At 39.9% G+C, this 27,906-nt stretch overlaps 1 protein-coding gene across 1 annotated transcript; it reads right to left on the bottom strand.

Moving 5' to 3' along the window:
- Position 1: 1 nt before the first annotated feature.
- On the bottom strand, positions 2–26,717 carry LOC124284996 (heat shock factor protein 1-like). Its single transcript, XM_046721140.1, has 12 exons — positions 26,545–26,717; positions 24,206–24,314; positions 19,421–19,545; positions 18,118–18,245; positions 17,183–17,258; positions 15,900–16,073; positions 15,152–15,271; positions 14,133–14,329; positions 11,585–11,690; positions 10,743–10,784; positions 3,980–4,034; positions 2–2,716 (listed from the first exon to the last, which is right to left on the bottom strand). Exons 1-12 carry the CDS (start codon positions 26,653–26,655, stop codon positions 2,484–2,486), a joined length of 1,476 nt encoding a protein of 491 aa, XP_046577096.1. The 5' UTR covers positions 26,656–26,717; the 3' UTR covers positions 2–2,483.
- Between the last annotated feature and the right edge of the window lie 1,189 nt (positions 26,718–27,906).

Here is a 27,906-nt window from a genome sequence, read left to right as displayed (position 1 = left end):
ATTTTTGGTATGAAACCATAACAGTTTATTAATCATAGCAGCTGACTGAGCAGGTGCATAATGTCTGCATATTCATGATACACTACCTACTTGTATATACACTGTACATGACCAATGTAAGAAGGCAATCAACAATGCGCCAAACCCCATGTGCTAAACAGAAACTGAGAAAATTCAAAACAAACTGATATGAATAACAAACTGATGCTGATACAAATATTTTCTCAAAATACATGTTGTGACAAGGTTAACCTTATAACAAACACAAAATAGAAGAAACACCATGCATCACTCACAAAAATAAGTTGTTATTGGAAATTGTAACTATAAATTGTATATTCATATACTTATCCATGTCACGATTTGCACTTCTCTCTCCTGCTTCCACGAATGGAACGAATGAGAACTTTTCCTGTAGGCCTCCCTTGTCCATACGATAATGTTCCCCAGGCTGCTCTCTTTATAGGACAGGTCCCTAGTCCCTGGCTAAGCGGGCAGCCCGTTCCCCTATCTACCCATGTGACTACCTCAGAGTGATCATTCTTCTTCTTGTCACACCGCTGTGTGGACGTATTGTGCGAGTTCTCAGTTTTCCTTACAAGTTATCCTGAGAAATATATCATGGGTAGCTGACCCTAAGTAGCATAATTTTGCGCACAGTGTAAACAATAGTTTTAAAATTTATTTATTATCACTTTCAAAAAAAGAAACAGAACTTAGAGTGAGTGAGGATGGTCTTACAGTCGTTCAAACGATATTCAGCCCATATGAGTGAGTGTTTGAGTTGTAGTTTTATGCTACTTTTAGCAATATTCAAGCAATATCAAGGTGGATACCAGAAATGGGCCCCACACATTGTACCCACATGGGGAATCGAATCCAGGTCTTCAGCGCCACAAGCGAATGCTTTAACCACAAGGCTACCCCACTGCCCCTCAGACATATGACACTGTGATACCTGGGAACAGGTTTGCCATACCTTGAGCTTTTTGGAAATTTAACACTGGTTTATAAAACTGTTTATTGCTCAAGTGTTAGACAAACCTAGAAACAAACTGGGATTTGAACCCACGATCACATGGTTGTGGCACACCTAAGGACACAAGTGTGTGCACAGATTTGCAATACCTTAGATGAATTAAATGAAGGTCTACCATAATCAAATGACAGTATATTAAGTCTGTTTCTACAAGGCATCAAACATTTGTATAACTTGAAACAGGGATGAACAAAAGATTGTTAAAGATGGTCACAAACCTAATATATTTTTACAGTGTGTAGATTACCTCACAACAGGGTCTTGTACAAGCTAAACATATGTACATATATACAATGTGGGCGTGGTGATTATTCGGCACTAAGCAATATTCCAGCTCAATGACAGTGGCCTGTATAAGGCTAAGCCAAACAATCCTGTGATGGGTGTTGTGAGCAATGTTCCACCCAGTAGGGGTACGAAGACAGGCAATGAATCAAGTCACTGAGCCACCAAATCCATTTGGGCTTACAACCTGCCTATTTTAACCCCTAATCCTGGTACCCTAATCCTGGTAGAAACACGATGAAATAAGTAATAAAAATAAGTAGCCATAAACAGAAACATCAGGATGAGTTCTTCATGATGGATGATTTCATCTTAACATTTATTTACAGCAAAGATGAAGCTACAACAATAAATATAGATGAGAGCACTTCTTCTGAAACAGCAGCTTCAAAAAGGGCAGACGACATCTGCTGTCTGTCCTGAACAAGCTACCTAAATCATTTTACAATTCACAGAGATGTTATGGTCATGCAATCATATGTTCCTTCGTAATCAATATTAAAACAAATAATATATCATGCAAGGGTTTTGTCAGTCATGAGACCAGATTGGGCCTTCTGGGTACCAATAGTGACGTTAGAAGTAGACTGAGAGCCAAAGGGTAATGACCTTAACTCATATTATATATACTACTCAGAAGTTAAGGATCATTTTTCAAAATGGTCCCAGTGCTACAAGAAATATGGATACTTTCACTTTCAAAGCATACAAATTATTTTTATATGACAGACGACTTTTAACAATTGGTGATCCTGATTAATCTCACCTGGTTTTGTCTCCCTGAATGGTGTATGTTTTGAACACTGATAAATGCATTTTCAGCAATATGTTTATTGATAGGTGACTGACTGATGGATACAATGCAATAAAAATGTCATAAATGCTCAATATTTCTTATGCTGTGGCATACTGAGGCAAAAAAAAATAAATGAAAAGACTATTTCTCAAAGGCCAACCTACAACTGATTTCACTATACTGTGTATACACTAATCAATGCCTTTAAAACTCCCAAAACATCCCATGGCTATTTGTCAGTAACATAGTAACAAAGAGCACATCTAGAACTCGACCAGCTGTGAATGCTTAAAGAGTTGGGTAATTTACAACTTCATTTCCTGACTCAAATATGACAAAATTAAAATATGTACATCATCTCAATCAGTTGTCCTTCTCCCTTTTGATTTTCACATTTGTCAAAAATAGATCAGGATCTATCTGCGGAGTGTGGAGCTCAGGAGGATGAGATTCTGGCAAGGAATTCCCAGCAAGGTTGTCGTCCATGTTGTCATCCATGTCCTCCAGACCAGGCAGACTTAGGCCGGTGTCGCCAAGGTCAAACAGTGGCAGGCTGGACAGGTCTTCCTGAGGTTCATACTGGATCAATTCATTACCTGAAATTCAGACATTTTGACTTTGTTTGTTGTTTAACAAAGTACAATTCCAGCTATGTCTAAGATTGCTTGCAAATAAGTAAGTATTGAACAAACAATCCTGTAATTGACACTATCTTTGTTTGTTGCTGGGCTTGCTAAAAAGACTGATAATCGGAAATATCATCAACAGGAAAACTTACAATTGATAAGAAAATTGTTTCATTTATATTATCATACATAAACTAATTGTTTGATGGGCATTCTAGATGTTGGTGACTCAAAAATGAAACATACAACTTTATGGATGACAACTTCTTATTTATTGCATAGAGTGACGTTTCGATGTAGATTCTTACATCGTTATCAAGCTAAAAGTGAATACAACCAGATGTAGAGGGGTATATATACACAATATGTTTTGACAACAGCAGATTGTAAATGTGGCAACTCCTATATTGGTGAAACATACCGTCCCGTTGATATCCGCATTCAAGAACATAAAACCTCAACAGCAAAATCAGACAGCAAATCAGCCCTCTCCGATCACCAACAGAAATTCCCTGCTCATCAAATCAAGTTTGACAAATTTGAAATCCTATCAACCAAGAATCAGGACCTCACAAAAAGAAAACTCTTTGAAGCCATCGAAATCCGCCGCCACAAACCTTTGATCAACAGAGACCAAGGATACTACATACCATCGGCCTATGAAGAACTAATCAAACTATAGACTCTACAAAGCATCCAATCAGCTTGTTATTACAACTTAATCCCTCTTGTTTATTGGCTTCGTTCCCAGTCTCATTTGTTGTTCTTAGTCTCCCACTGGCCTCTCATAATTATGTACCAGTTGTTATTCAATTACATGTTGTTGTTAATGTTAATCTGCTGTTGTCAAAACATACTGTGTATATATACCCCTCTACATCTGGTTGTATTCACTTTTAGCTCGATAACGATGTAAGAATCTACATCGAAACGTCACTCTATGCAATAAATAAGAAGTTCTCATCCATTAAGTTGTATGTTTCATTTTTTTCATACATAAACTGTGGTGATGAAATAGATCTTTAATTTACTCTGACAATACACAAAGTTAGGTCTGTATTCACTGACTGCTTACTATGTTCAGAATCATCAATGGCATTTTGTTAGTAATCCAAGTATAAATATTTCACCACCAGCAAGTTCATCATTGCTAAATTATTTTGAGAAATAAATTTTTGTTACCATACATTTGAAATAACCCTAAAACTCTGAAGCCATATGACTGTCACTCACCCAAGATTGTACCAGTGTTTCCAGACTTGTTACCATCTTGAATTGTCTGCAGTGTCTGAAAAAATATCATCAAATGTATCAAGAGGAATAACAACTTGGTTTTGTTTGATGTTTTATGCCGCACTCGGGAATATTCCAGCAACAATACAGCCATCTGTCAATAATAGCAATATTCCAGCAATATCATGGCGAGGGACACCAGAAATAGGCTTCACACATTGTACCCATACGGGGAATCGAACTCAGGTCTTCAGCATGACAGGCTGGAGCTTTAACCACTCAGGCTACCGCTTTAACCACTAGGCTACCCCACCGCCCAAATCTAGACCAGACAATTCATGCAACTTGACCACAATGACATACATGAACCAAGTCAGTGATCATGACTACCCAATCCTGTTAGTCACATCTTCTGACAAGCAATCATGGATCTTAAATAAACAAATAACAGGAGCAGGTAGTCTGGGTCTCTGACTCGGTTGATGTAGGTCATCATGCTCCTGATCTCAATCACTGGATTGACAAGTTGGCAAGATTAAAATATTAAAATCTAAATATTTTATCATGGTAATGTGCATATTACCTTTGCTCATCCAATACAAAGATTGGAAACGTGATCGATAAGTATCCTTGTTGAATGCTATCATGAAACTGGTGACGTGTCGATCTCGTCCGGCGAACGGAAGCACACCCCCCAATCCTGTCATGTGACAATGAGAACACGTCACTTTATCTGAATCCTGAAGTCCGAGCAGAGTCCAAAGTGGGGAGGAGATGATCCATCGTAGGGAGGGCGTAAGACGCCATGAGGTAAGGTAAGTATTTAAATATCTAAAATATTTAGATTTTAATAAATTTTTAACTAACCTTACCTCATGGAAATGTGCATGTTGATCCGACAGAAAGGCAGGAGGGTCGGACACCGGCAAGGACCAGCCAAAACTATCAGACCAAAACAGCACAGCTGGGGACGTGGAAACTGTCTTGTTGTAGAACTGGAACCGACGAAACAAGAACAGTAAACCACCAGTAGAGCCTCTGATAAGGAAACACAACACGAGAGAACGTGGGTTAACCTTAAAACCATCACTAAGGTGATTAAACAAAAGGAAGAATCACCTAGTGAGAAGAAGGCCGCGTCAGTTACTGAGCTACTACAAGCGGGCCAAAGGACTGAAGCCCCTGTACATCCTGGACTGCCAGATCCCGGATAATGGCTGGCGAAGACTGTGTTAGACCTCCAAAAAACAACCTTCCATAATAGTGGGGACCGAGCAGTTTCTGTGCAGGGCCATGGTGGACGCTAAGGCCCGGATCTCATGTGGGTTGTTGGCGGTAGGGTGAGGCAAACCAGCAGAGTCGTAAGCTGCGAGGATAGTGGAGCTAAGCCACAAAGCGATGGTATTTCTGTTGACCTCACCCTTTGACGCAGAAGAAAACGGAATAAAAGGGCCTTTCCTGGCGCGTCTCCTGACTGCCGACTGCTTGATGTTCTCTTTAAGGGCCCTGACGGGACACAACGCAAGTTCATCGGACTCATCACTGCCCACTATAGAAGACAAAGGAGGGATGACAAACAAATGATCCGGCTGACCAGGCAGCTGGTTCTTGGCAATGACGTCCCAGAGATGACTCAAATGGACGGAACCGTGACGAGCCTGTTCAAACCTAATCCTGGTGACGTCTTGGCCCGTGAAGCTCACTAACTCTGGCCGCAGTAGCAAGCGCCAAAAGAAAGACTGCCTTCCTGGACGTGTCCTCGAAGGAGGCCTCAGACAAAGGCTCATAAGGACGCCCACGTAGGTGTTGTAAAACCACGTTGAGATCCCAAGCTGGAGGGCGGAACTTCGACTTCTGATCCTCCAACTTAAACGCTTTCAGCATGGCCAGGAGTTCAGGGATCTTGGAGACCTTCCTATCAGACTTGACGGCCAGCACTGAATTAAGGGCTGCCAAATAAGTGGAAATCGTACCACCCTTCAGATGACGAGTGTTGCGTAGGTAGAGGAGGAATTCCACAGTAACTTGAGGAGAAGCTTTAACCGGATTCTTGGAGCGATCAGCACAAAACGCAGACCATTTGTCATGGGACAGGCTGCAGGTGGACACTCTATGAGCACAGGCGATGATCGTAGCCACACCAGCCAAATAACCCTTGGATTTCAGTGCTTTCAGAAGATGGCCCAAGTGCATAGATGAAACCTGTCCGGATCTGGGCGCAACAGACGGCTGTGAGGATGCGGTAGAAGGTGCGGCCACTGTGGTAGCGGTTGAGGATCTCCTTCGGCAAGCCGACATAGTTCGGAGAACCTGGTTCTCGCCGGCCACCAAGGCGTGAGCAAAAGCAAAGTCAAAAGCAAAGTCATCCGCTTGGGGTCTCCTTGAGCCTGGCTACGACTTTGGGAAGAAGGACTGGAGGAGGAAACGCGTAGGCGTCTAGACCCTCCGAAGAGAGGGACAGAGCGTCCACTGCCCAAGCGGCAGGATCCGGAAGACGAGACACGTAGACTGGAAGTTGATGGTTGTGCTTTGTTGCAAAGAGGTCCACTAACAGTCTGTGATGGAAGTGACAAACCAGATCGAATGCTTCTGGATGAAGCATCCAGTCCGTTGGGGACGGATTGTCTGGTCGGGACAGAGCGTCTGCCAAGACGTTCCTGCAACCCGGAATGTGACGAGCTCTGATCTGGATGTTGTTGTCGTCCAGGAGACGAAACAAATGAAACGTCTGATCCAAGAGAAGGCCTGAGCTGGTTGTTCCCTGGTTGCGGATCAACAAGACCACTGTCGAGTTGTCTGAAGCCACAAAGAGCTTGGAACCCCGTAGCAAATGAATCCAGTGCTGAATGACTAAGATGACAGCCTGGAGCTCTAGGTTGTTGCTGTGCCAACCTGCCTGTGTGGTTGACCACAGCCCTGCCCTTGTCTGAGAGTCAAGGTGAGCGCCCCAACCCTGCAGAGAGGCGTCCACAAACAGTTCGCGATCGTGTGTGAATTCGGTCAAAGAGCTGCCGCCGCAAATTTTTGACTCAATCGTCCACCATTGAAGAAAGGGATGAAGATGAAGGGGCAGCGGAAACCGCGGAGTGAGATCGTCTAAGCGGATGAAAGGCGAGAGGAACCGTTGAAGCGGTCTTAGCATCAATCTCCCTCCGGCGGTAAGATCCTGAGCTGACATCAACAGACCGAATAGGGACTGCCATTCCCTGAGTGTAAGTGGGTGTGACAGACCCCGAAGAGCAAGACTGAGGATCCTTTGCCATCTGTCCGGTGGAACCCGCAGAAGGTCTTGGTCTGTCAGGAACAACCCCCCTATGAATGTCAGCTGTTGAGATGGCTCTAGGTGGGACTTTTCGAGGTTGACAATCCAACCGAGTTGGTGGCAAAGCTTGAGTGTAAAATCCCTCTGTCTGCGTAGCAGCAGGCACTCCTTGTGGCTCATGAGAGAGTTGTCGATGTATGGGTCGATCTCTATCCCTCGAAGATGAAGATACCGGGAAATCAGTGCTGTAATTTGAGTGAAAAGCCACGGGGCCATAGAGATGCCAAACGGCAGGACCTTCCACTGGTAATGGTGACCGTGGAATATGAACCTCAGGAACTTTCGGTGAGGTTCGTAGATGGGAACATGTAGGTAGGCGTCTTGAAGATCCAGACTGGCCAACCAATCCTTGGGGGACAATTTGGTTCGTAGCTGGACCAGAGATATCATCCGAAAATGTGGCAGCTCTGGAAGGTACAGTTTGTTGAACACCGTGATATTGTGTATCATTCTCATCTTCTGAGAATTCTTTTTGGGTACTAAGAAGATGGGAGAGTAAAACCTTGGGGAGTTGCTGGGCTCTAGTACTTGTTCTATGGCTTTCTTGTCCAGCAACATCTGGATGTTGGTCAACAGGTGCTGGTGTTGAACGATGGAATATTCGTGAGACTGGGGCGAAGTGGTCAAAGCAGGCAACTTGGTTATTGGCAACTTGTAGCCTGTCTTGAGAAGATTGGTGACAAAGAGGTCTTCTAGGATTGTTTAGTTGGGCCAGAAGACCCCGAGTCTCCCGTCTACAGGTATATCGCGGATATGGACAAATGGGGGCGGAAGGTCCCAGTCGTGACCGCCCAAAACATCAGCTTGCTGGTCTTGTCCAAGTCCTTTTGGTTACCGGCGGGATGACGTTGGAAGCCGTTGGGACGTCCCCTGCCACGACCACTAAAGGCTCCACGAACCAACGTCCTCCTGGATTGGTAAAGGTTGGTGGTACTGGTAGCTGGCACTGACAAAGTTGTGAAGTGACGAAAAGATCAGAGCGCAATCTCAGTTTGGGTTAAGGAGGCATGCTCTGAGAAAACATCCATGATCTTATTCGCGAATAAGGTGGGCACCGCAAACGGGGCACGCATCAGTCTTTTCTTGAATTCCTCCTGCCAGGTACAGGGAGCAAGTAACCCAGTCCTCCTAGTCACAGTGATGGTAGCTTAGGCCAAACAAACTAGATCCACCACGTCGGACAGTACTCTTGCCTGCCACCTGAACATAGTGGTAAGATGATCTAAGCGGGAAGGGTTATCCTCCGAGAGATCTCGAGACATGGCCTCCGTGGCCGAAGCAAGCACGGAAAGGGGCTTCAACGTTCGACTGAGTTCCGTATCAATCGCCAACAACTTGGCATCTGGGACCTTGTATTGAGTTTGAGAAGCGTCCGAAAGGCGTTTGGCCGCTTCATCCTGGGTAGCGCCAAAATCCACAAAGTCAAAAGAATGCACCTTGTAATCCTGACGGCTGTGTTTAGCAGGCTTGATGGAGGGATTGAGAGATAACTTTTGGAAATCCTCGTCAAGTGAAGCAATGGCATCAGCAACCATGGGGTGCGGTGGCAGAAGGAGCTCTGGTTCATCCCAAATGGAGGTAGCACGAGGGATATCCAACCCTGGAGACGGGCAACTGATAAGTCTGTCAGCTATCCAGGCGTAAACACTCTCCAGGCCCAAGTGCGTCAGACCCTGGTTGTCTTCTTCCTCATAATCTGGAACAAACTGAGCCTTCGACAAAGGGACGTGGAATCCTGCAACCTAAATATAGGGGATCGGGAACGGGAACGCCGATGAAGAGGTGAAAGTTCGTGGAGAGCGCTGAGGCGAGGAGCACCGTACGTCCCATACAGGAAAGCCCCAAGGCGAACGTCCCGCGCAGGTGAACGCCTTGGAGAAAGTTGAGGGGAGCGTTGACGATCTGTAGGCAAGCGCTGATCATCTCCGGAAGGTGAACCACGGTCAGAGGAGCGCTGGTGTTCTTTAGAGCGATCATCCGGACGCTGAAGGTCCTCCCTCTCAAGGAGACCAACCAGGAGATCCATGAGCCGGGAATACTGAAGAATAGACGGAACGCCTGGATTCACTGCATTGTCGATCTGGGCCTGTGTGAGGATGCTCGCTCTGGAGCGTTCCGGAGATGAGGACTGGTGGGGAGGCGAAATCGTAGATCGCCGATCCGCTGAAGGCGTAGAGGCGTTCCCAAGCTGAGCCGTAGGCGTCGAGGGAACCTGAGCAGTCTCACAGGCGTCGTTAGAAGACATGAGGCGCTTGCATTGAGTAAAACGTTTGTTCCGAGCAGCTAGGAATGCTTTAGAGTCGGTGGAAGGTAGGTCCCCGCGAAACGAGCACTGAGAGGTCCAAGTACATGCTGAGTCGACCAGACAGTCCAGGCAAGCAGGATGGGGGTCTTTAGCTGACTTCTGAGACTTGCACCGATTGCAGTAAACACATGGCATGAACTAACCACTGCAAACTGCAACAACAGAAAAACAATTACTGTTGAACACGTTAAGTAAATATAACACACGCTTACCCATATAAGAAAAGAAACGCAGACAGCGTAACGCGACAATGAAGCGAAAAACGGCAGGAAAAACGGAATACGAAACTAAACGACAACAGTGAGCACACACTAGTAGCTCTGCATGTATGTGCCATGCCTAGCGACAGCCTCCATTACTGCCAAGCAAGTGAAAACCTCAACGAGGGGAAACACAAAAAATATGACACAAAGAAAGAGAACAAGATACATACAATGGACAAGCAAGGATAAAAACAACCCAGGCTGACCAAGGAATTAGCTAATTCTGCCGTAGCGAAGCTGGAAGAACAACGCGAGGCAAAACAAAGCAAAACAACACACCGCAAAGACCGTACAGCGACAAAAACAGCCAACGGTGGGTAGAATTTTTTGTTATATCATGGTAGAAGGATACAATAGGAAAACCTTACCGTAGCAAAACACAAAGAATACAGTAAGCAATGAAAACAGAAATATCCTATACACTTCGATACACGTCCAACTCGCAGTGCGATAAAGGATAAAGAGACGTGTTCTCGTTGTCACATGACGGGATTGGGGGGCGTGCTACTGCTCGCCGGACGAGATCGACACGTCACCAGTGTCATGATAGCATTCAACAAGGATACTTATCAATACATTCCAATCTTGCAAAGGTAATATGCACATTACCATGAGGTAAGGTAAGTTAAAAATTTTACTGACCACAGTCACATACTGAAATACTACCGAGCGTGGCATTTAACAACAAACAAAGAAACAAGTGTGGAAGACTTTGGACATGTAGGACTTCTTTCCTAGAATCACCATCTGAGGAAGCAAAAATTAAATAGCTAACTATACGTAAAGATATATCTCAAAGAGAAGATCGAGAAGTTGTTTAATGATCTGGAGTAGAGGCAACTGTATTCAACATAAACAGCGTATGGTACTTACTGTATCTGCAGCCTTAGACAGGGGCGACTCTGGATTGAACAACTGAAATAATTGAATCCTTGTTTGTTGACTCAAACACAACTCTTTCATTTCAAATACTTTTCCATACACGTACTTTGCACATGATTCTGTTGCATTTTGGGGGTTATCTAAACAAAGTTTTTGTGTTTATGTCTCCATTAACCACAGTAAAATTAGCCATTGACAGGCTGCTGTTTAATGGTTAACAGATAACGAAATGGAAAGAACTATGTATTTATTGTACTGTTTGGTGTCACTGATCTGTACTTCACCAGTTTTTTCAGTCATGATTAATTATGAGACCTGGAAAGCTGTTATTGCAGACATATTTGTTTCTCAGTGTATCATTTTTTGGTATATGATATTAGTTTCATATGCACTATTATCAACTGAGTTTACTCGACCACACAGAATTTTACTAGACTCTATCTTTGGACAAGTGGTTTACAGAATTTAATGCTGTGTGACGACTTACTGATTTACATACTTCACTGTCAGTTTTGATACCAAATATTCCACAGTAAATAATGCAGTTAACAAATACTATCCATACAAAACAATATGCAGATTTTTAGGAAAAACATGAACATGGATTAACATGTGTGTCCTCTGAACTAAAAAGACAAAATTATTTAGATTTGTTTAAGACAGTGATAGAAAACTTGATATGCAGTGATCAATTATCAACTGTAACTGTTCTGCAATAATAACTTCAAAATGAACAAACAAGATATTGACGCAAGTCTTTTTCATGACTGCCAGTAGTGATTATGAGTAGCATGCATGTAATGGGAGAAAGTAATGTGCCAACCCAAACTTACCCCCAACAACACACTGGAGTCAAGACTGTACTGTCCTCCTGACAACAAATCCTTCAACTCATTGATGTCAGTCTGCAGGATGTCCAGCTGTTCGTTCATATCAGTCCTGCAACACAGTAGTAGCCACATCAGATCAACACACAAATGTGTTTACATTAGTGTTGGGAATTGGTTAAAATCTTATAATTGATGATTGGTTCATTATAACACCGATCAATCATCGAAAAAAATTGGTTATTGTCATTTTTCAGATTTTCCTATAAGGTTGTTATTGCAGATAAGTATAACATGATGCAACTTGCTACTTTAAAGTGATGACTAACATATCATGAACATAAACTTCCTGGAGACTTCAAGAAATATTCAGTTATGACTTTTCAGTTAGTGAAGAGAGTATTCTAACAATTAAACACGTTTTCAGGCCCTGACAACTTCGAAGACATGTTCCATCGTCAAGTATTTCTAAGACTAAACCAGTAGTTCCAAAATCATTTGTGTTCGATTATGAGAAAATGTGATCGATTGCTTGGTCACATAGTCACTGCGACCAATCTTCGATTATTTCAATTAATCGGAACACCAATAGTTTACATTACAAGGAATGTCTCATCAGTGAGTTTTAGTTTTAAGCTGCTTTTAGCAATATTCCAGCAATATCACAGCGGGGACTCCAGAAATGGGCTTCACACAAAGTACCCATGTGGGGAATCAAGCCTGGGTCTTCGGCCAAAGCTTTAACCACTAGGATAACCCATCGCACAAATTTGTCATCAAGCATTAATTCAGGTTTTTCAACAATGATATTTTTCTGAGATTCCCCCTAATAAAATGAACTCAAAGGCTTGACAAATTGGGTTCAAATGTTTGTTTATTAATAACTGGATTTTCTGGCAAATTTCTTATTTCAATTGTGGTGTTTCAACATTTCATAACAATACATTCAATGCAACTATGTAAAGTAAGCATGAAGTCTCTTGGTTAGTCTTGTGTTGTACAAGTCACCTCTACAAAGTCACCATATAAGTTATAATAACCTCTACAAAGTCACCATGTAAGTTATAATGACCTCTACAAAGTCACCATATAAGTTATAATAACCTCTACAAAGTCACCATGTAAGTTATAATAACCTCTACAAAGTCACCATGTAAGTTATAATAACCTCTACAAAGTCACCATATAAGTTATAATAACCTCTACAAAGTCACCATGTAAGTTATAATGACCTCTACAAAGTCACCATATAAGTTATAATAACCTCTACAAAGTCACCATATAAGTTATAATAACCTCTACAAAGTCACCATGTAAGTTATAATAACCTCTACAAAGTCACCATGTAAGTTATAATGACCTCTACAAAGTCACCATGTAAGTTATAATAACCTCTACAAAGTCACCATATAAGTTATAATAACCTCTACAAAGTCACCATGTAACTACAAAGTCACCATATAAGTTATAATAACCTCTACAAAGTCACCATGTAAGTTATAATAACCTCTACAAAGTCACCATATAAGTTATAATAACCTCTACAAAGTCACCATATAAGTTATAATAACCTCTACAAAGTCACCATATAAGTTATAATAACCTCTACAAAGTCACCATGTAAGTTATAATGACCTCTACAAAGTCACCATATAAGTTATAATAACCTCTACAAAGTCACCATGTAAGTTATAATGACCTCTACAAAGTCACCATATAAGTTATAATAACCTCTACAAAGTCACCATGTAAGTTATAATAACCTCTACAAAGTCACCATATAAGTTATAATAACCTCTACAAAGTCACCATATAAGTTATAATAACCTCTACAAAGTCACCATATAAGTTATAATAACCTCTACAAAATCACCATATAAGTTATAATAACCTCTACAAAGTCACCATATAAGTTATAATAACCTCTACAAAGTCACCATGTAAGTTATAACAACATGAATATTGCAGCTTGTTCATTCCTTTCCTTTCATGTACTGCAGACTTTGAGAAAAACGTCAGCCTCTGAGCAGGTCTAGATAAATGTGTGAACTATCTGAGGAAATACTCTGGCCTATCAAGTGACTGTTCGAACTTCATTGTGTCAAAGAATGAAACATTTCCATTTGCTTATTTTGGTAACATTTTCATGATTGGTTGGTTGGTTGTTTAACGCTGCACTCAGCAATATTCCAGCTATATGGTGGCGGTCTGTAAATAAATGAGTCTGGACCAGACAATCAAGTGATCAACAGCATGAGCATCAATCTACGCAATTGGGATACAATGACATGTGTCAACCAAGTCAGTGAGCCTGACCACCCGATCCCATTAGTCGCCTCTTCCAACAAGCATGGGCTACTGAAGGCCAATTCTAACCTGGATCTTCACGGGTCACATTTTCATGAAAATAAACAATTCTGAACAAACATTTTATCTTACCAAAAGGTTATATTCATCATGGAGCGGATGGTTTCAAACAATTGACAAGAAACAAACATTTCCACTGTGCCGGTAATTGCTAAAACCGAATACTCTTGTTTCAGTCTCATTGTACCTGTCTAATGCGTCAGTGGGGATGACGGACGTTGCTGTGATGGGTGCTGATGTCACCTGCAAGCCCATGATGCCGGCTGTTGTGGTTGGAACATTCACTGGTGGAGTAGGCGTAGTTGTAAAGGTGGGAGGGGTTGTCATAAGGCTGGTAATGTTTGGCATGAGGCTGATAGGGGTCACTTCATTGAGAAGTGCATCCTTCATAAAACAAAATATTCTGATGAGTTTTTATCGTTTAGAACTCAATAGTTCATCACCTTTGCTGCACTACCTAATGTTGTATCAACTTTATACACTTAAAGAAGAATAAATGTTAACACTTTCCTCTGAGATATTATGGATACAATAGTTGTCAATAATTTGGGTAGTTACATACAGGTGAAATAATATGAATAGTTACCTACAGGTGAGATATGGACAGTTGCTTATAGATGATACAATAAGTGCTTACATGTGAAATAATATGAATAGTTACCTACAGGTGTGATATTATGGACAGTTACTTATAGAAGATACAATAAGTGCTTACATGTGAAATAATATGAATAGTTACCTACAGGTGTGATAATATGGACAGTTACTTATAGAAGATACAATAAGTGCTTACATGTGAAATAATATGAATAGTTACCTACAGGTGTGATAATATGGACAGTTACTTATAGAAGATACAATAAGTGCTTACATGTGAAATAATATGAATAGTTACCTACAGGTGTGATAATATGGACAGTTACTTATAGAAGATACAATAAGTGCTTACATGTGAAATAATATGAATAGTTACCTACAGGTGTGATAATATGGACAGTTACTTATAGCAGATACAATAAGTGCTTACATGTGAAATAATATGAATAGTTACCTACAGGTGTGATAATATGGACAGTTACTTATAGGAGATACAATAAGTGCTTACATGTGAAATAATATGAACAGTGAGTGAGTGCTGTTTTACACCGCTTTTAGCAATATTCCAGCAATATCACGGCGGGAGACTTAATATGAATAGTTACTTACAGGTGAGATTTCATCATCATCCACGACATCAGGATTGAGATTGGGCAGTGAATCTGTTACTTCATGGATGATTGGTCCTGAAGCTTGGGGTTGGGTGAAATCAATTTCACTGGTTGACGGCTGCAATGTAAACAGCAAATATGGAAACACATTCCGGCTCATTAACCCCTGGTGACATCAATGAAGGCCACCACACGTGAAAAATACTTTACCCATAAAGTGTTAAGCTGCAATACTTCGAAGATTATTGAGAATTTTCACTAAAACACTCAGATGAAAAGCTCTCCTTTCTCAAAGCAAAATCACGTGCAGAAATACAGAAATTGACAAATTTATTTCAAGATGGGCAAGCATATACAGTTTGAATAGCTTGGCACAAACATGTTAATTTATGAGAAGAAATATATAGTTATTGAAGCATTCAAACATGAACGTGTTTAATTTCATTTTTGATAACTATTAACATGCAAGACCAGAAGACACACCATTTCTCCACTAGGTTTACAAGGGTGCATAGTTCTTGAATTAAATATCGGTTTTGAAGGTGATCATACCACCAGCATAGAGAGAAGCAACAGATTAGTCGCTCCAGAGAAGAGGAAAATATGCATAATAAGCCTGATGAGAAGAAGAAATAATCTCTCAGAGCACAATGTACTATTCCAACTGCTCCACTGTACAATCCCAGCTGTTTCATTGTGAATTCTGATTCACTCTTCTGTTTTATAAGCAGGCCTGTTACACATACCGACTGAACAGTGTAGGGTTTGGCTGTCTCTTCAATGGACAACTGTCGACTCAGCTTGGGCTGCTTGGCACTGATCTGACTGGAGTTGTTCAACATAAGTGGCATCACTCTCTTCCTGGAATTGGTGGGGATTCCCCGGTTCCCTCGCACCAGGGTCACCAGAAACTGTATCAGCTGGCAAAGAAAAAAAATCACCATTTTGAAATAATTGTTAGAATTTAAAAAACAAAAGTAAAAACAAATGGTGTGTGTGTGTGTGTGTGTGTGTGTGTGTGTGTGTGTGAGAGAGATTGATTATGATTTTTATGGAGAAGCATGTACAATGTGAATGACCCCTCTAAACTTTATGTACAAAGTAAGTGACCCCCCCTGCATGTCATGTACAAAATCAATGACCCCCTTCCCCTTCACATAATTTTTAAGCATAAGTTTTTAATAATATTTATGTACAAAATTGCTGACACACACACCCCCACCCCTATAGTAGATGTGTACAAAATTGATGACCCCCATACCTCCCATGAACAAAATGGGTGACCCACCCTTAAAATCATCATCACCACTACCACCCCACCCCCAGCTATAAATTATGAACGGTCCCTAACCTAAAAACACTTATGGTCGTGAATCGGATTTGAAACCAATTATTAGTGGTTTTCTTGCATGTCTAAGCGTGGTACCTTACAACAAATTGCGCAGTCTTAGACTACGGGTCCATTTGTCTCCCCAATTTTATGAGATTTAGTAGATGCCTATACAAGGAGATTCTATTATTTACATCACCCTTAGCATAGCACTAGTCATGTCATGAACACATATGATTACAGGAATGATATTTGTGACTTCAACTTTGTTTAGGCCATGTCATTTCTTTGAGGTAACCCTGTGACTAGGATATTCTTTACTGATTCAGAGAAAAGTACTTATTCGAAACGTTATAAATTGTTACTCACACTTCATTTCAATATGTATAATCTGTCATGTGATATAACGAGTTTAATAATAGCAAAAAAAACATAAATAAAATATGTTAACACATCAAAATGAACAAAACATAATTAATGGAAGCCACGATGAGATACAGAAACACCCTCCTCCATTTCCCCTCCCAAAGACCAAAGAGTCTGGTTTTACACAGCCATATATAATGATAGTGGCCAGCAAGAAAGGACATACAAAGTGTACAGTGTTGGGAGTAGAACCAGTGCTATCTGTATGACGAGCCAACCACAAGGCTACATCAACACTCCTTCACGTCCACCAAGTAGGTTTAACATGGTTACCTTGTTGACAATCTGCTGCTGTTTGAGGTGCTTCTGTCTCAGATTGGCCACCTCCCTCCATAACGCCTCATTCTCTCTATAACGAGAAATGGAACACACATGTGAGTGAGTGAGTGAGTGAGTGGGTATGGTTTTACGCAGCTTTAAGCAATATTCCAGCAATATCACGGCGAGGGACACCAGAAATGGGCTTCACACATTGCACCCATGTGGGGAATTGAACCCTGGTCTTCAGCTTGATGAGCAAACACTTTAACCACTAGGCTACCCCACCACCCTACCACCTCAGAACATACATGCAAAGCCTGCTTACCTGCAAAACTCTAACATCTACTCTGACATCTCTACCAGGAAATGTTGATTCAAGTGTTTTCTATTACTATTTGTCTTAATGATACCAAACAACTGAAAATGTTTCTTAAGCAATCAGATTAGAACATTTAGAACTAGACCCATTTGTTAAGGTTCTTAGACCACTTTAACGTCAGGTTATTTGTGAGTGAATGAAAGTTAAACACTTTTACATGCAATATTGTAAAATTTAAATGATACCAAGCCGCAGTTTTACTTGGATACCTCACTTTTATACCAGGCAGGGTAACAACAAATACCATCTATATAACATCTTTTGATCGGACATAGTCAGGAATTGAATCACAGACCTTACATTCTCTGGATACTCTATCCACGAGACTAAAGATAATACTATTGTTAGAGTGAGTGAGTGAGTTTGGTTTTACGCCGCTTTTAGCAATATTCTAGCAATATCACGGCAGGGGACACCAGAAATGAGCTTCACACATTGTACCCATGTGGGGAATCGAACCCGGGTCTTCGGCGTGAGGAGCGAACGCTTTAACCATCAGGCTACCCCACCGCCCCTACTATTGTTAGAATGTAGTAACAAAGCAGTAAAATATTTAATCTCTGTCTACCTCTTGAGAGTGTCCATCTTGGCTGTAATATTGTCTTGCTTGCCACGGAGATTGCGGACATCAGTCAGCACCTTGGATACATCCTCCTGTTTCAACTTGATCGACTCCACCTTCATTCCAGGCGACACCTACATCAAACAACACAAACAAATGATTAGTGGGACATAACATATGACCTTTCATCATATGAAACACAGGCACTATTTCAGATGTTACCCATGATCATGAAAAAAAAGGACTTGAAGTTATAGTCCGCATGACTTCATTTGAGACCAATGAATTGCTCACTAACACAAAATCTAATAAATGCAACACAACCAACCTTTGCACAGTCACATGAAATCAACAGACCAACTCTGATGATTTGTCTCATAATTTGGGACACCCGAATTAGAAAGTTGGTAACAAACGATCATTATTTTGTTCTTACTTATTGCTATTTTTTACAAGGGAGGACCACTTGCTGGTAGAACTGTCAGATGTGTGAGTTGTATGTGTGAAATTGAAATTTCACTGCACATGCTTGTTGATTATCTGGCTGTTCTACCAGCAAGAGGTTCCCCCCTCGTAAGAAACAGCGAAAAGTGACAACAAAATAATGATCGTTTGTTTAACAACTTTTTTATTCGGGTGTATCTGTATCTGTATTCGGGTGTGATGATGAGGTCAAGGTCACCCAAATCAACTGGTGTCTGCGTAATCCCCTAATGTAGGCTGTCACCAAATTTGAAGACATTGGATACAACAGTGCATGAGATATCACGTTTAACAAGAGGTTAAAAAGTGGTCAAAGTGTTGTGGTGACCTTGAAAACAAAGTCAATGTTACCCAAATCGACTGGTGTCAGGGTAATCCCCCAATGTAGGCTGTCACCAAATTTGAAGACATTGGGTACAACAGTGCATGAGATATCACATTAACAAGAGGTTAAAAAGTGGTCAATGTGTCGTGGTGACCTTGAAAATAAGGTCAAGGTTACCCAAATCGACTGATGTCTGGGTAATGCCCCAATGTAGGCTGTCACCAAATTTGAAGACATTGGGTACAACAGTTCATGAGATACAAAGTTAACAAAGTTAACGTACGGACGGACAGACGCCGCTGAATACACAGTCCCACATTCCGCATTGCGGCGGGGGACAATAAACATTTTGCAGAATACCTCTAACCTGTCCAACTGATGAAAATAACTTGCATCAAATATAATTGAAAATATCGTGAGTAGTATTTCGGCTGAAAACTGCATTGAGCTCACATGATTCCTATATCAAATGAAACCCTGCCTCCCAACTGGGGAACCCACCTTTCTCTTGATGTTTTCCATTAGTTCCTCTTGACCTTGCTGAAAGTACACATGGTGGAACTCAAGGTCATCTTTCTCAACCTTCAGGGCACCCTGGTCGACGCTCATAACCTTTCGGAAACCATCTGAATATAACATAAATTCCAGATCATGTCGGCGGCAGTTATATAATCATGTTATTGGTCTGGACCCGTGAAGATTCAGTAAACCATGCTTGTCGTAAAAGACATTTAACGGGATCGGGTGGTCAGACTCGCTGACTCCGTTGACACATGTCATCATATCTCAATTTCGTAGAACGATGCTCATGCTGTTGATGATTAATTGATCACTAGATTGTCTGATCCAAACTTGATTATTTACAGACTGTTGCCATATAGCTGGAATATTGCTGAGTGCGGCCTTAAACAACAAACTTTTCAAGTCAAGAAACTAGTCAATGACCAAATTCTTGATCAAAACTACATTTGAAACCGAAACATTAGAAACTAGTCCATGTAGTTTAAAGCCTAAGTCAACAAATGGTAAGAGAAAATTTCAACATTGGTCAAATCCAACGCAGACTAGTGATTTACACAAAAAAGGTAGATTTGAAGAACTAGTCCCTAGTCTCAGACTTATGGACTAGTGTCCTTGTCTTTCCTGCAGCACCAGAAACTTAGAAAGTCACGGACTCTAATAGCCAGACATGGATTTGTTTGTCCTAACTGGTGCCAACTGTGGTGGGGCTAGTTTCTCAATCACCATGCATGTGCACCCAACACTCATGTGAGGCAAAATTTTGAATTACTTTGTTTTTCAAAATTAAAAAAACCCAAGATAATGACCGACTAAAATAAAGCAAATCTCATAAATATTGATCTTCATTTCCATTAAATTTCAGTTTCCAGAAAATGTCTAGGTAATTCACAATGTTCAGAAACCAAACTGTTTCGAAAGAAAGAAAATCAAATTTTGTCCACAGTCAATGAAATATATTCAGATATATACACTAGAAACACTAAAATTTATTGATTGTTCATTTTTCATACAAAATTGTTTTCTTAAGCATTGTTAAGAAGAGCAGTAGACACTTTCCTGATAAATCTGTATTATTCTGTGGAAGTCCTGGACAAGGAATCTAGTACAAGTTGCAGGTTACCATGGTTACTTGGGAGTGGTGACATATGGCTGTCAGGGTTGACCATGTTGACAGAATCAAATGAGGCATGTGGTGTAGTAGTAAAGAGTAGCTACATGCAAATCACAGTAAGGGAGCATCCACATGATTTGCATGAAGGTGGACCGTAATTCTGTCTAAGCAAAGTCTTTTTTTCACTATTTTAACAAATATAAACACATAAAAATTTGGTTTTGGTATTATTATTTTTTAAACTAACTATTTATTTGTTTCACCACTGCCAAAAAATTATTCATTTTACGCATATTTCGGAAGAAAACATTCATTGTTAAGGTGAAACCTGCTCCTACTGTTGCCTTTTGTTCTGCAGATAACGTGTTGTCTCATAAAAACCTTTAGAAAGGAAATCATTTCAAATATGTCAGACCTACTGATGTTTTACATTTGAATAGTAGTGAATGTGCCTGAATGACCAGAGAGTAATATCGGTTTGAACCAAAGATGGGAACAGCACAAGAATGAGCGAGTTTACTTTTACGCTGCACATAGCAATATTGAAGCTATATGGCAGCGATCTGTAAATAATCGAATCTGGACCAGAAAATCAAGTGATCAACAGCATGAGCATCAATCTACGCAATTGGGATACCATGACATGTGTCAACCAAGTCAGCGAGCCTGACCGCCCGATCCAGTTAGTCGCCCCTTGCAACAAGCATGAGTTACTGAAGATCAATTCTATACCAGATCTTCACAAGTTAAACTAACTTGTAGTAACGGTGAAACTAACTTAGTAATACTCAAAATATACCATTCAAAGAAAGTAGGGGATATTGGATTTACAAGATTGATAAAATGCAAATGATGAAGCCAAGGAGGAAACACATGATGAAGAGAAATTAAAGGAAAATGTGAGAATTTATTCCATTCCTTTGGAAATGTTTCATCTGTATGGATATATATTACTTTTTCTCATATGCACTGGCAGTGGCTAGTGGTATGCTTGCAAAATGGAATATCCCCTACTTTTTTTTAATGGTATAGTAATACTGAAGAACAGTGATTACATACTCCTTGAATCAAAAGATGGGGGTTATACATGTATTTAATTTTGGATCCAAGCAGTATGAAAGCAAAAATCATTTCAAAACATTTACTGAACTCATGGTTTGAAGCAAGTATTTATTTCCTGTTACCATATCACAGTAAACAAACAAGGAAACAGATGAGAATACTTTACTGAATCTGACAGACAACAGGATATGCTGGTCTGACGAGACAGTCAAGTCAGTCTGCATGGTGGCCTTAACTCACACCAAACAGGGATGATCACGACAAAGTTAACAAACAACATGACCCAAGAAGAATTTCTTGATGTCCGACCTTCATTACTGGAAGGGCTTGAACTATAAGTTAAATACCGCCTTTCCCAGTAATTTCTCACGAAACATTTAGAGTTTCAAACTTCTTACGATCTGGCTAAAGCAGTGTTTCAAAATTAAGGGTGTCCAGGATCCTCAAGGCTTGCTCGCCTTTGTCTTGGAATGTATTATTTATGTAGGGACTGTTAAGGATTTTTAATATTTGGCATTAGACACTGCTCTAACCATGCTAACAAAAATCCATTGATATTCATGATTAATTTTGAACACTGATGGATCTGTTACATTGTGTTGAGCGAATGAGCATGGTTTTACACTTCTTTGGGCAATATTCCAGCAACATCACAGTGGGGACACCAGAAACAAACTGGTAGCCTGGTGGGGAATCAGCATGAGCAAACACTTAACTACAAAGCTATCCCCTAGCCTTCCTTCACACTGTGACACTGGACAATATGAAAGATTGAAACACACAAAACTAGTTATTAATATTATTTGGATGTCAGTGGTATAAAGGTTATATCAACCAATTACCAAATAGAGAAGCATTTCAAACCACATTTCAATGTATTGATTGTGCCTTAACATAATGAATACAAAGTGGGAATCTTTATGAATACATACAGAGAATGAAAATACTGTAATCTTATTAAATCCATTAATATATCACTGGATCAGTGATTCATTCCAGCCATACTAATTGAGTTATCAAAATGCTGGAAACTACATTCAGCCATATTGTATATTGAAAGACTATTTGATCATTATTATCAATACTATTCCATTAATTCTACGGGACACTGATGTATTTTCTTTCAAGTGTGTCCCAGGACACTCATATAAATATCTAGTTCTACCATTTCAAATTTGGGGGAACCAACAAGAAAAAAATTATGTGTTTATCCATCTTTAAATAATTCAAACAAGCTAGCTCCCCCTTCCATTTATCATGTTTATTATACTCTGTAGTGTCTGAATCCCTAGGATTATCTTGAAAGACATATATATTTGACATGTTTCTATACCCAATTTACTTCTGTCAAAGAACATATCATCATTGGCTACACCCCATTCATTTCATTGACAGTTTTGATAAACAAGTTATTTCTAATTGTACCCATTGGGCTACAGGAATTTCTCTATTTACTTATCTATACTACTTTGATCCAGAAAATCACTGCCCATTCTGATAAAACTAGATGTCACAGAAAATACTATGTCAGCCTGTTTATTCTGGAGGTACTATCAACAGGATACGTAAAGTGGATAATTGATTCGACAGATTCAAGTGATTTTTCAATTATATCCTTCTGTATAAACATTTCATTAGTACATAACATCATGATATCACCATGACAACATTCTATACAAAGTTTTGTTTGTCGGGTGTTTGGCAGGGCTGCACCGAATCCACAATAAGGCAAATATTTGGGGCAACAAATGCGAATATTGGATAACGAATACAATAAATTAGCAGTTGAAGTATTAATTAGTATATTCAGTGGACAATAACAAAGTACATTCTTTGATATATTGTGACTAGTGACCACATTACTGTCAAATTACTATAAGAGTATTGACCACTATCCTGATCTGACTTGGACATATTCCACTTTGCACATTTCCCTTTGATAAGTAACACCAAATTCAAATGAGTACATTCCTTTAAATATGCATGAACGTTCGATTCAAGTGACCATGAATAACAAATTGAATTCACGAAGGAATATGGTTTGATTCACCAAATGTTCAGTGAATCGTAGCAGCTGCAGTGTTTGTCTGCAGTTCTGGACTTCAGTCAGCAATATTTTAGGTATATTATGACCATGATGATAGTCAAAGTAATTAAGCTTTGGCAAACAAACCAGTGGTTGAGAGTAGGAACAACATCCCATGTTGTCGGGGTATGAAGATTGATAAGTAATCAACCTGACCATCTACTCCAGTTAGGACAGCTCATAATATGTTTTTGGGGCGTGGGGTAGTCTAGTGGTTAAAACGTTGTCTCATCACTCCCGGGTTCAATTCCCCACATGGGTACAATGTGGGAAGCCCATTTCTGGTATTCCCTGTTGTGTTATTGCTCTAATATTGCTAAAACCAAAAGCAGCATAAAACACAATTCACTCACTCACTCATAATAGATTTTGGAATTACCAAATTTCCATAAACAAATTCACAATATTACCTATGGCAACTTGTCAAGAGCATCATTGTGAGGGCATATTAATATATTCAAAAGTGCATGAAGTCACTCTAATGGCTGCAAACTGGGGAACTTACACATGTTGAGCTGTCTGATGAAGCTGGCAATATTGTTGTGTTTGAAGTATAGCGGCAGGACCTCCCGAGCAAACCGGGACTGGTCGTACACATGGAAACTGGTGCCACCCTGAAAAAACATGTATATGAATTCATGACCCAAGTAACACAGTGAAATTTGTGCATGCATGTGATTGTGCGGGCATGCCTGCATGCACATTGGTGTGAACCAGTCTTCTGTGTTTGTGTTGTTTAACTCCACATTTAGCAATATTCCAACTGTAAGACTGCAGGCTGAAAGTAATCCAGTCTTGACAAGACAATTAAATAAAAATTTGTTTACACTGACTGAACATTTTTCACTCTAAGCAACATGGTAATTGATAAATCTGAGTTTTCTTGAAAGAACTGGTTTTGCATGAGTTGACAAGTGGTGACAAACTTGTAATGCATTTAATTTTCAGATTAAAGTTTAATTTCATGAGTGCACCATGTACGATTTTAGTGCACAAATGGAGCATCAGCTGAGCCAAAAATGAACACTACAAGTACAACCAGCAAATTTCCCTAAAACAATTAACACAGTCTGAAACTCTTTTATCAAGTTTATATTTTACTAATAGTATATTATGGTATTAGAATTGTATGACAGAACATAGCAGAATATGGAAAACAAATGACATCCCGCTTTCCACTTATGGTTAAGATCAAAGTCAAAAGGTTAACAAGATGAAGTTGTAACATGTTTGTTAAAAGTGATCTACCATTGACAGTAATTGGTGATCTAGAAGCAAACTTGTTAAATGGCATGTTCTTAGGTGATATGAGACTGATGGTACGATCCTTTTGATCAGGTTGATTTGTTGCACAATAATACTGATTTTTGTTACAGATTTTTTAAACATTGATCAAATGTAACATATCCTATCGTCTTACTTTTCAGACTGTCATATGGTTTTGATCTGACATTATGATTCCCGTTAATACTTAATAATAGCGCGAGAATGCGAGAAAATCCATGAGAAGCAGCCCGAATGTCAACATGTCGATCCCAGCTATCAGTCTTACATCAATATGCTACGAATCAAGTTTCCATGAGTAAGCACCAGCAAAAAAACACAAAAGATTAATTTTAACTCAGGGATCATTAATAGATGATTAATGCAATATCATAATCAAATGCATGAAACTCATAAATCTTTACTCCAAAGATGCCATTATTGTTTCATCTGCTTAGTTTACATCCAACCTAGCAAGATCACGTTACTAGCTATGAAATGCCAGTTACAGGCAATGTAATCATGAGCCTCTAGATATTGCTCATAAGGCTGTTGCCTTGTACAGGCAATGCCAATATAATAGCGTACTGCTAGGACTTTTTTTGCTATATGCTACTCTACACGATGATTTTGGGGGGTTGTTTTCAGCAACAGTTAAAACTGTTTTGGAGCGATGTAGAAGGGGAAATTGTTTATTATCTCTTCAGTGTGACGGGTTTGACTGCATAGTGCGAGTGTTTTGATACAATGGGCATGATCTGCTATTACAACATTGCTGAAAATATACAGCCAGTGGAAGGATCGAAACCATATGATGAGATGTACGACAAGACCTTGAGATTGTTTTGACTGCAATGGCGGGTTACCGATAGAATACATATGACATGCATGAGAATGCAACAGTTTATCAAATAAATCATGTTATGTAAACAATATGTACATACTGTATTTATTCCCTGTTCAGAAAATATTTTACTGTTATCCAATCGAAAACCCAATACGCCATTATACAAATAAATAAAAACACTTAATATTTACACATGTATTATTTGCATTACAGTATGGTGATTAAATAATTCTTTATGTTTAAACGATTAAGTGTGATACATTCTAAAGCACTTGATAAGTACAAAATTACAGATTATGAACATTATCAAGACCAAAGCAGTTATAATATAAACTTTCTCAGTGCAAAAGAACGTTTCTACACAATTACGAATTCCAAAACAACGCACAAACTAAAACTGGAAATGTCTAACCTCTCCATGTTCGTTGTCAACAATGCCAAAGAATAGTAAGGGGAGGCCTATTTGACTAATTTCTCTCGGGGGAACGCCATGCTGCATAGCAAGTAACACTCAATATCATCTAGATTTACAACATGTCTCCATCTCACACCAGTACCTTTCGAATCTCTATACATAAAATACTTTTTATCCAAAACTTGCAACTAATGCAAAAACGTTAAAGTACATCAAGGAACGATTCAAATCTGATATGTCATCGTAAACATTTATACGACATACAGGGAACACGCATCGGTTCTCTCCCCTCACCGCAAGTCATTGCGATTATACGTACCTCTCCCCAACAAATCAAATCATTCCATCCTGGGTCTTCAACTAATATCCATAACTTTTTCAAAAATGCAGGAACGGTTCCAGTATCGTTACTGTCTGTAACAGAATACATTTTCCAAATTTCACCGTGCAAGGTATTTTCCCTGCATGTACTGCCAATCCGTGTGAAGCGCATGCGCGTACTATCAACCCAAAGACAAATGATATATGCGTCACTATATTGAGTACTTCACATGGATAACGAGATTCGATTACTTTTTGAATGCATTCATTCATTCAGAGAACGGAAATTTTGTCTTTATTCATTTATTCACTATATCTAAACAGGGTTAAAGCGAATGTTTTATTTTATGACGTTTGTTTAGTATTAAGGTTATAACACAGTCATTGTTGGACGTGATCAAACAAATCTCGATTAACCAAACAATTAGGATCAATGACAGCGTGCATGAATGAATGTCAATAATCCGATAGAATGCAAGATGAGGGTCACTGGCTTAATTCCGTTACCTCAACTATACAGTCACGATCAGGATGCAGTAATAATGGGTGTATTAGTTTGATCTTTATATTAGGTATATGGATTATATTCGCAATATCACATAATAGTATTATATCAATCTTATTCACTAAATTTTGAAGAAATTCAAACCCTTCGACATACATTACAGACAACCTGAACAAAACATGCAGAATTATATGACCTTAGGACAGGCGGGGCAAGTACTGGTTTTGAAAATTAGGGTCGTGTCGGAAATACCCAGTTACAAATTGTACGTGGATGAGGAATCAAATCCGGACCTTTGCCGTGACGAGCGAACGATTTAACCATTGTGCTCCGTGGTGCAGTGGTTAGAGCGGCCACCCGGAGAGCGGAAGGTCGCGGGTTCGATCCCCGGCCGCGTCATACCAAAAGACGTTAAAATATGGTACTTGATGGTCCCTGCCTGGCGCTCGGCATTAACAGGTACAACACGCACTGGTCGGCTTAAAAGTCAGTAGGCCCTATAATATGTCTGAGTGCTTAACTGCGATATGGTATCCCAGTGAGCTAGCACTATAAAACCAGCTAAAGTCTGGGCTAGTACAAGCAGCCACACATACACACGCATGCACGTCGTCATATGAACCATATATTCTCAAGTGCGACGTTAAACCCCATTTCGCCTCACCTCAAGACACATCGGGTTATCTCCCCTCAACCTTAGATCCGCCGGACAAAGAACAGCGTTGTCTTTCATTAGAAACTTCATTATTAGAAAAGAGGGGATGTTTCTGTGCAGGTTCATCAAGGTACTAATCAATTCACTTGCTCGATAAAGGTGTGGATAAAGAAACCACTCAGTTTTACATGGAGACCCTA

Source organism: Haliotis rubra, unplaced genomic scaffold (genome assembly GCF_003918875.1).
Source record: "Haliotis rubra isolate DU_JTF1 unplaced genomic scaffold, ASM391887v1 Scf11, whole genome shotgun sequence".
Lineage (NCBI taxonomy): Eukaryota > Metazoa > Mollusca > Gastropoda > Lepetellida > Haliotidae > Haliotis > Haliotis rubra.
This window is presented reverse-complemented; position numbering and strand designations above follow the sequence as displayed.

Bases quoted from the DNA above. Each gene is read 5' to 3' on its own strand.
- LOC124284996 (XM_046721140.1), bottom strand. From the start codon at position 26,655: ATGTATTCTGTTACAGACAGTAACGATACTGGAACCGTTCCTGCATTT. The intron at 18,246-19,420 runs GTGGGTTCCCCA...TGTTTGATGTAG, and splicing joins TGGAAAACATCAAGAGAAAG to GTGTCGCCTGGAATGAAGGT. The intron at 14,330-15,151 runs GTAAGTAACTAT...TGTTTTATGAAG, and splicing joins ATGATGATGAAATCTCACCT to GATGCACTTCTCAATGAAGT.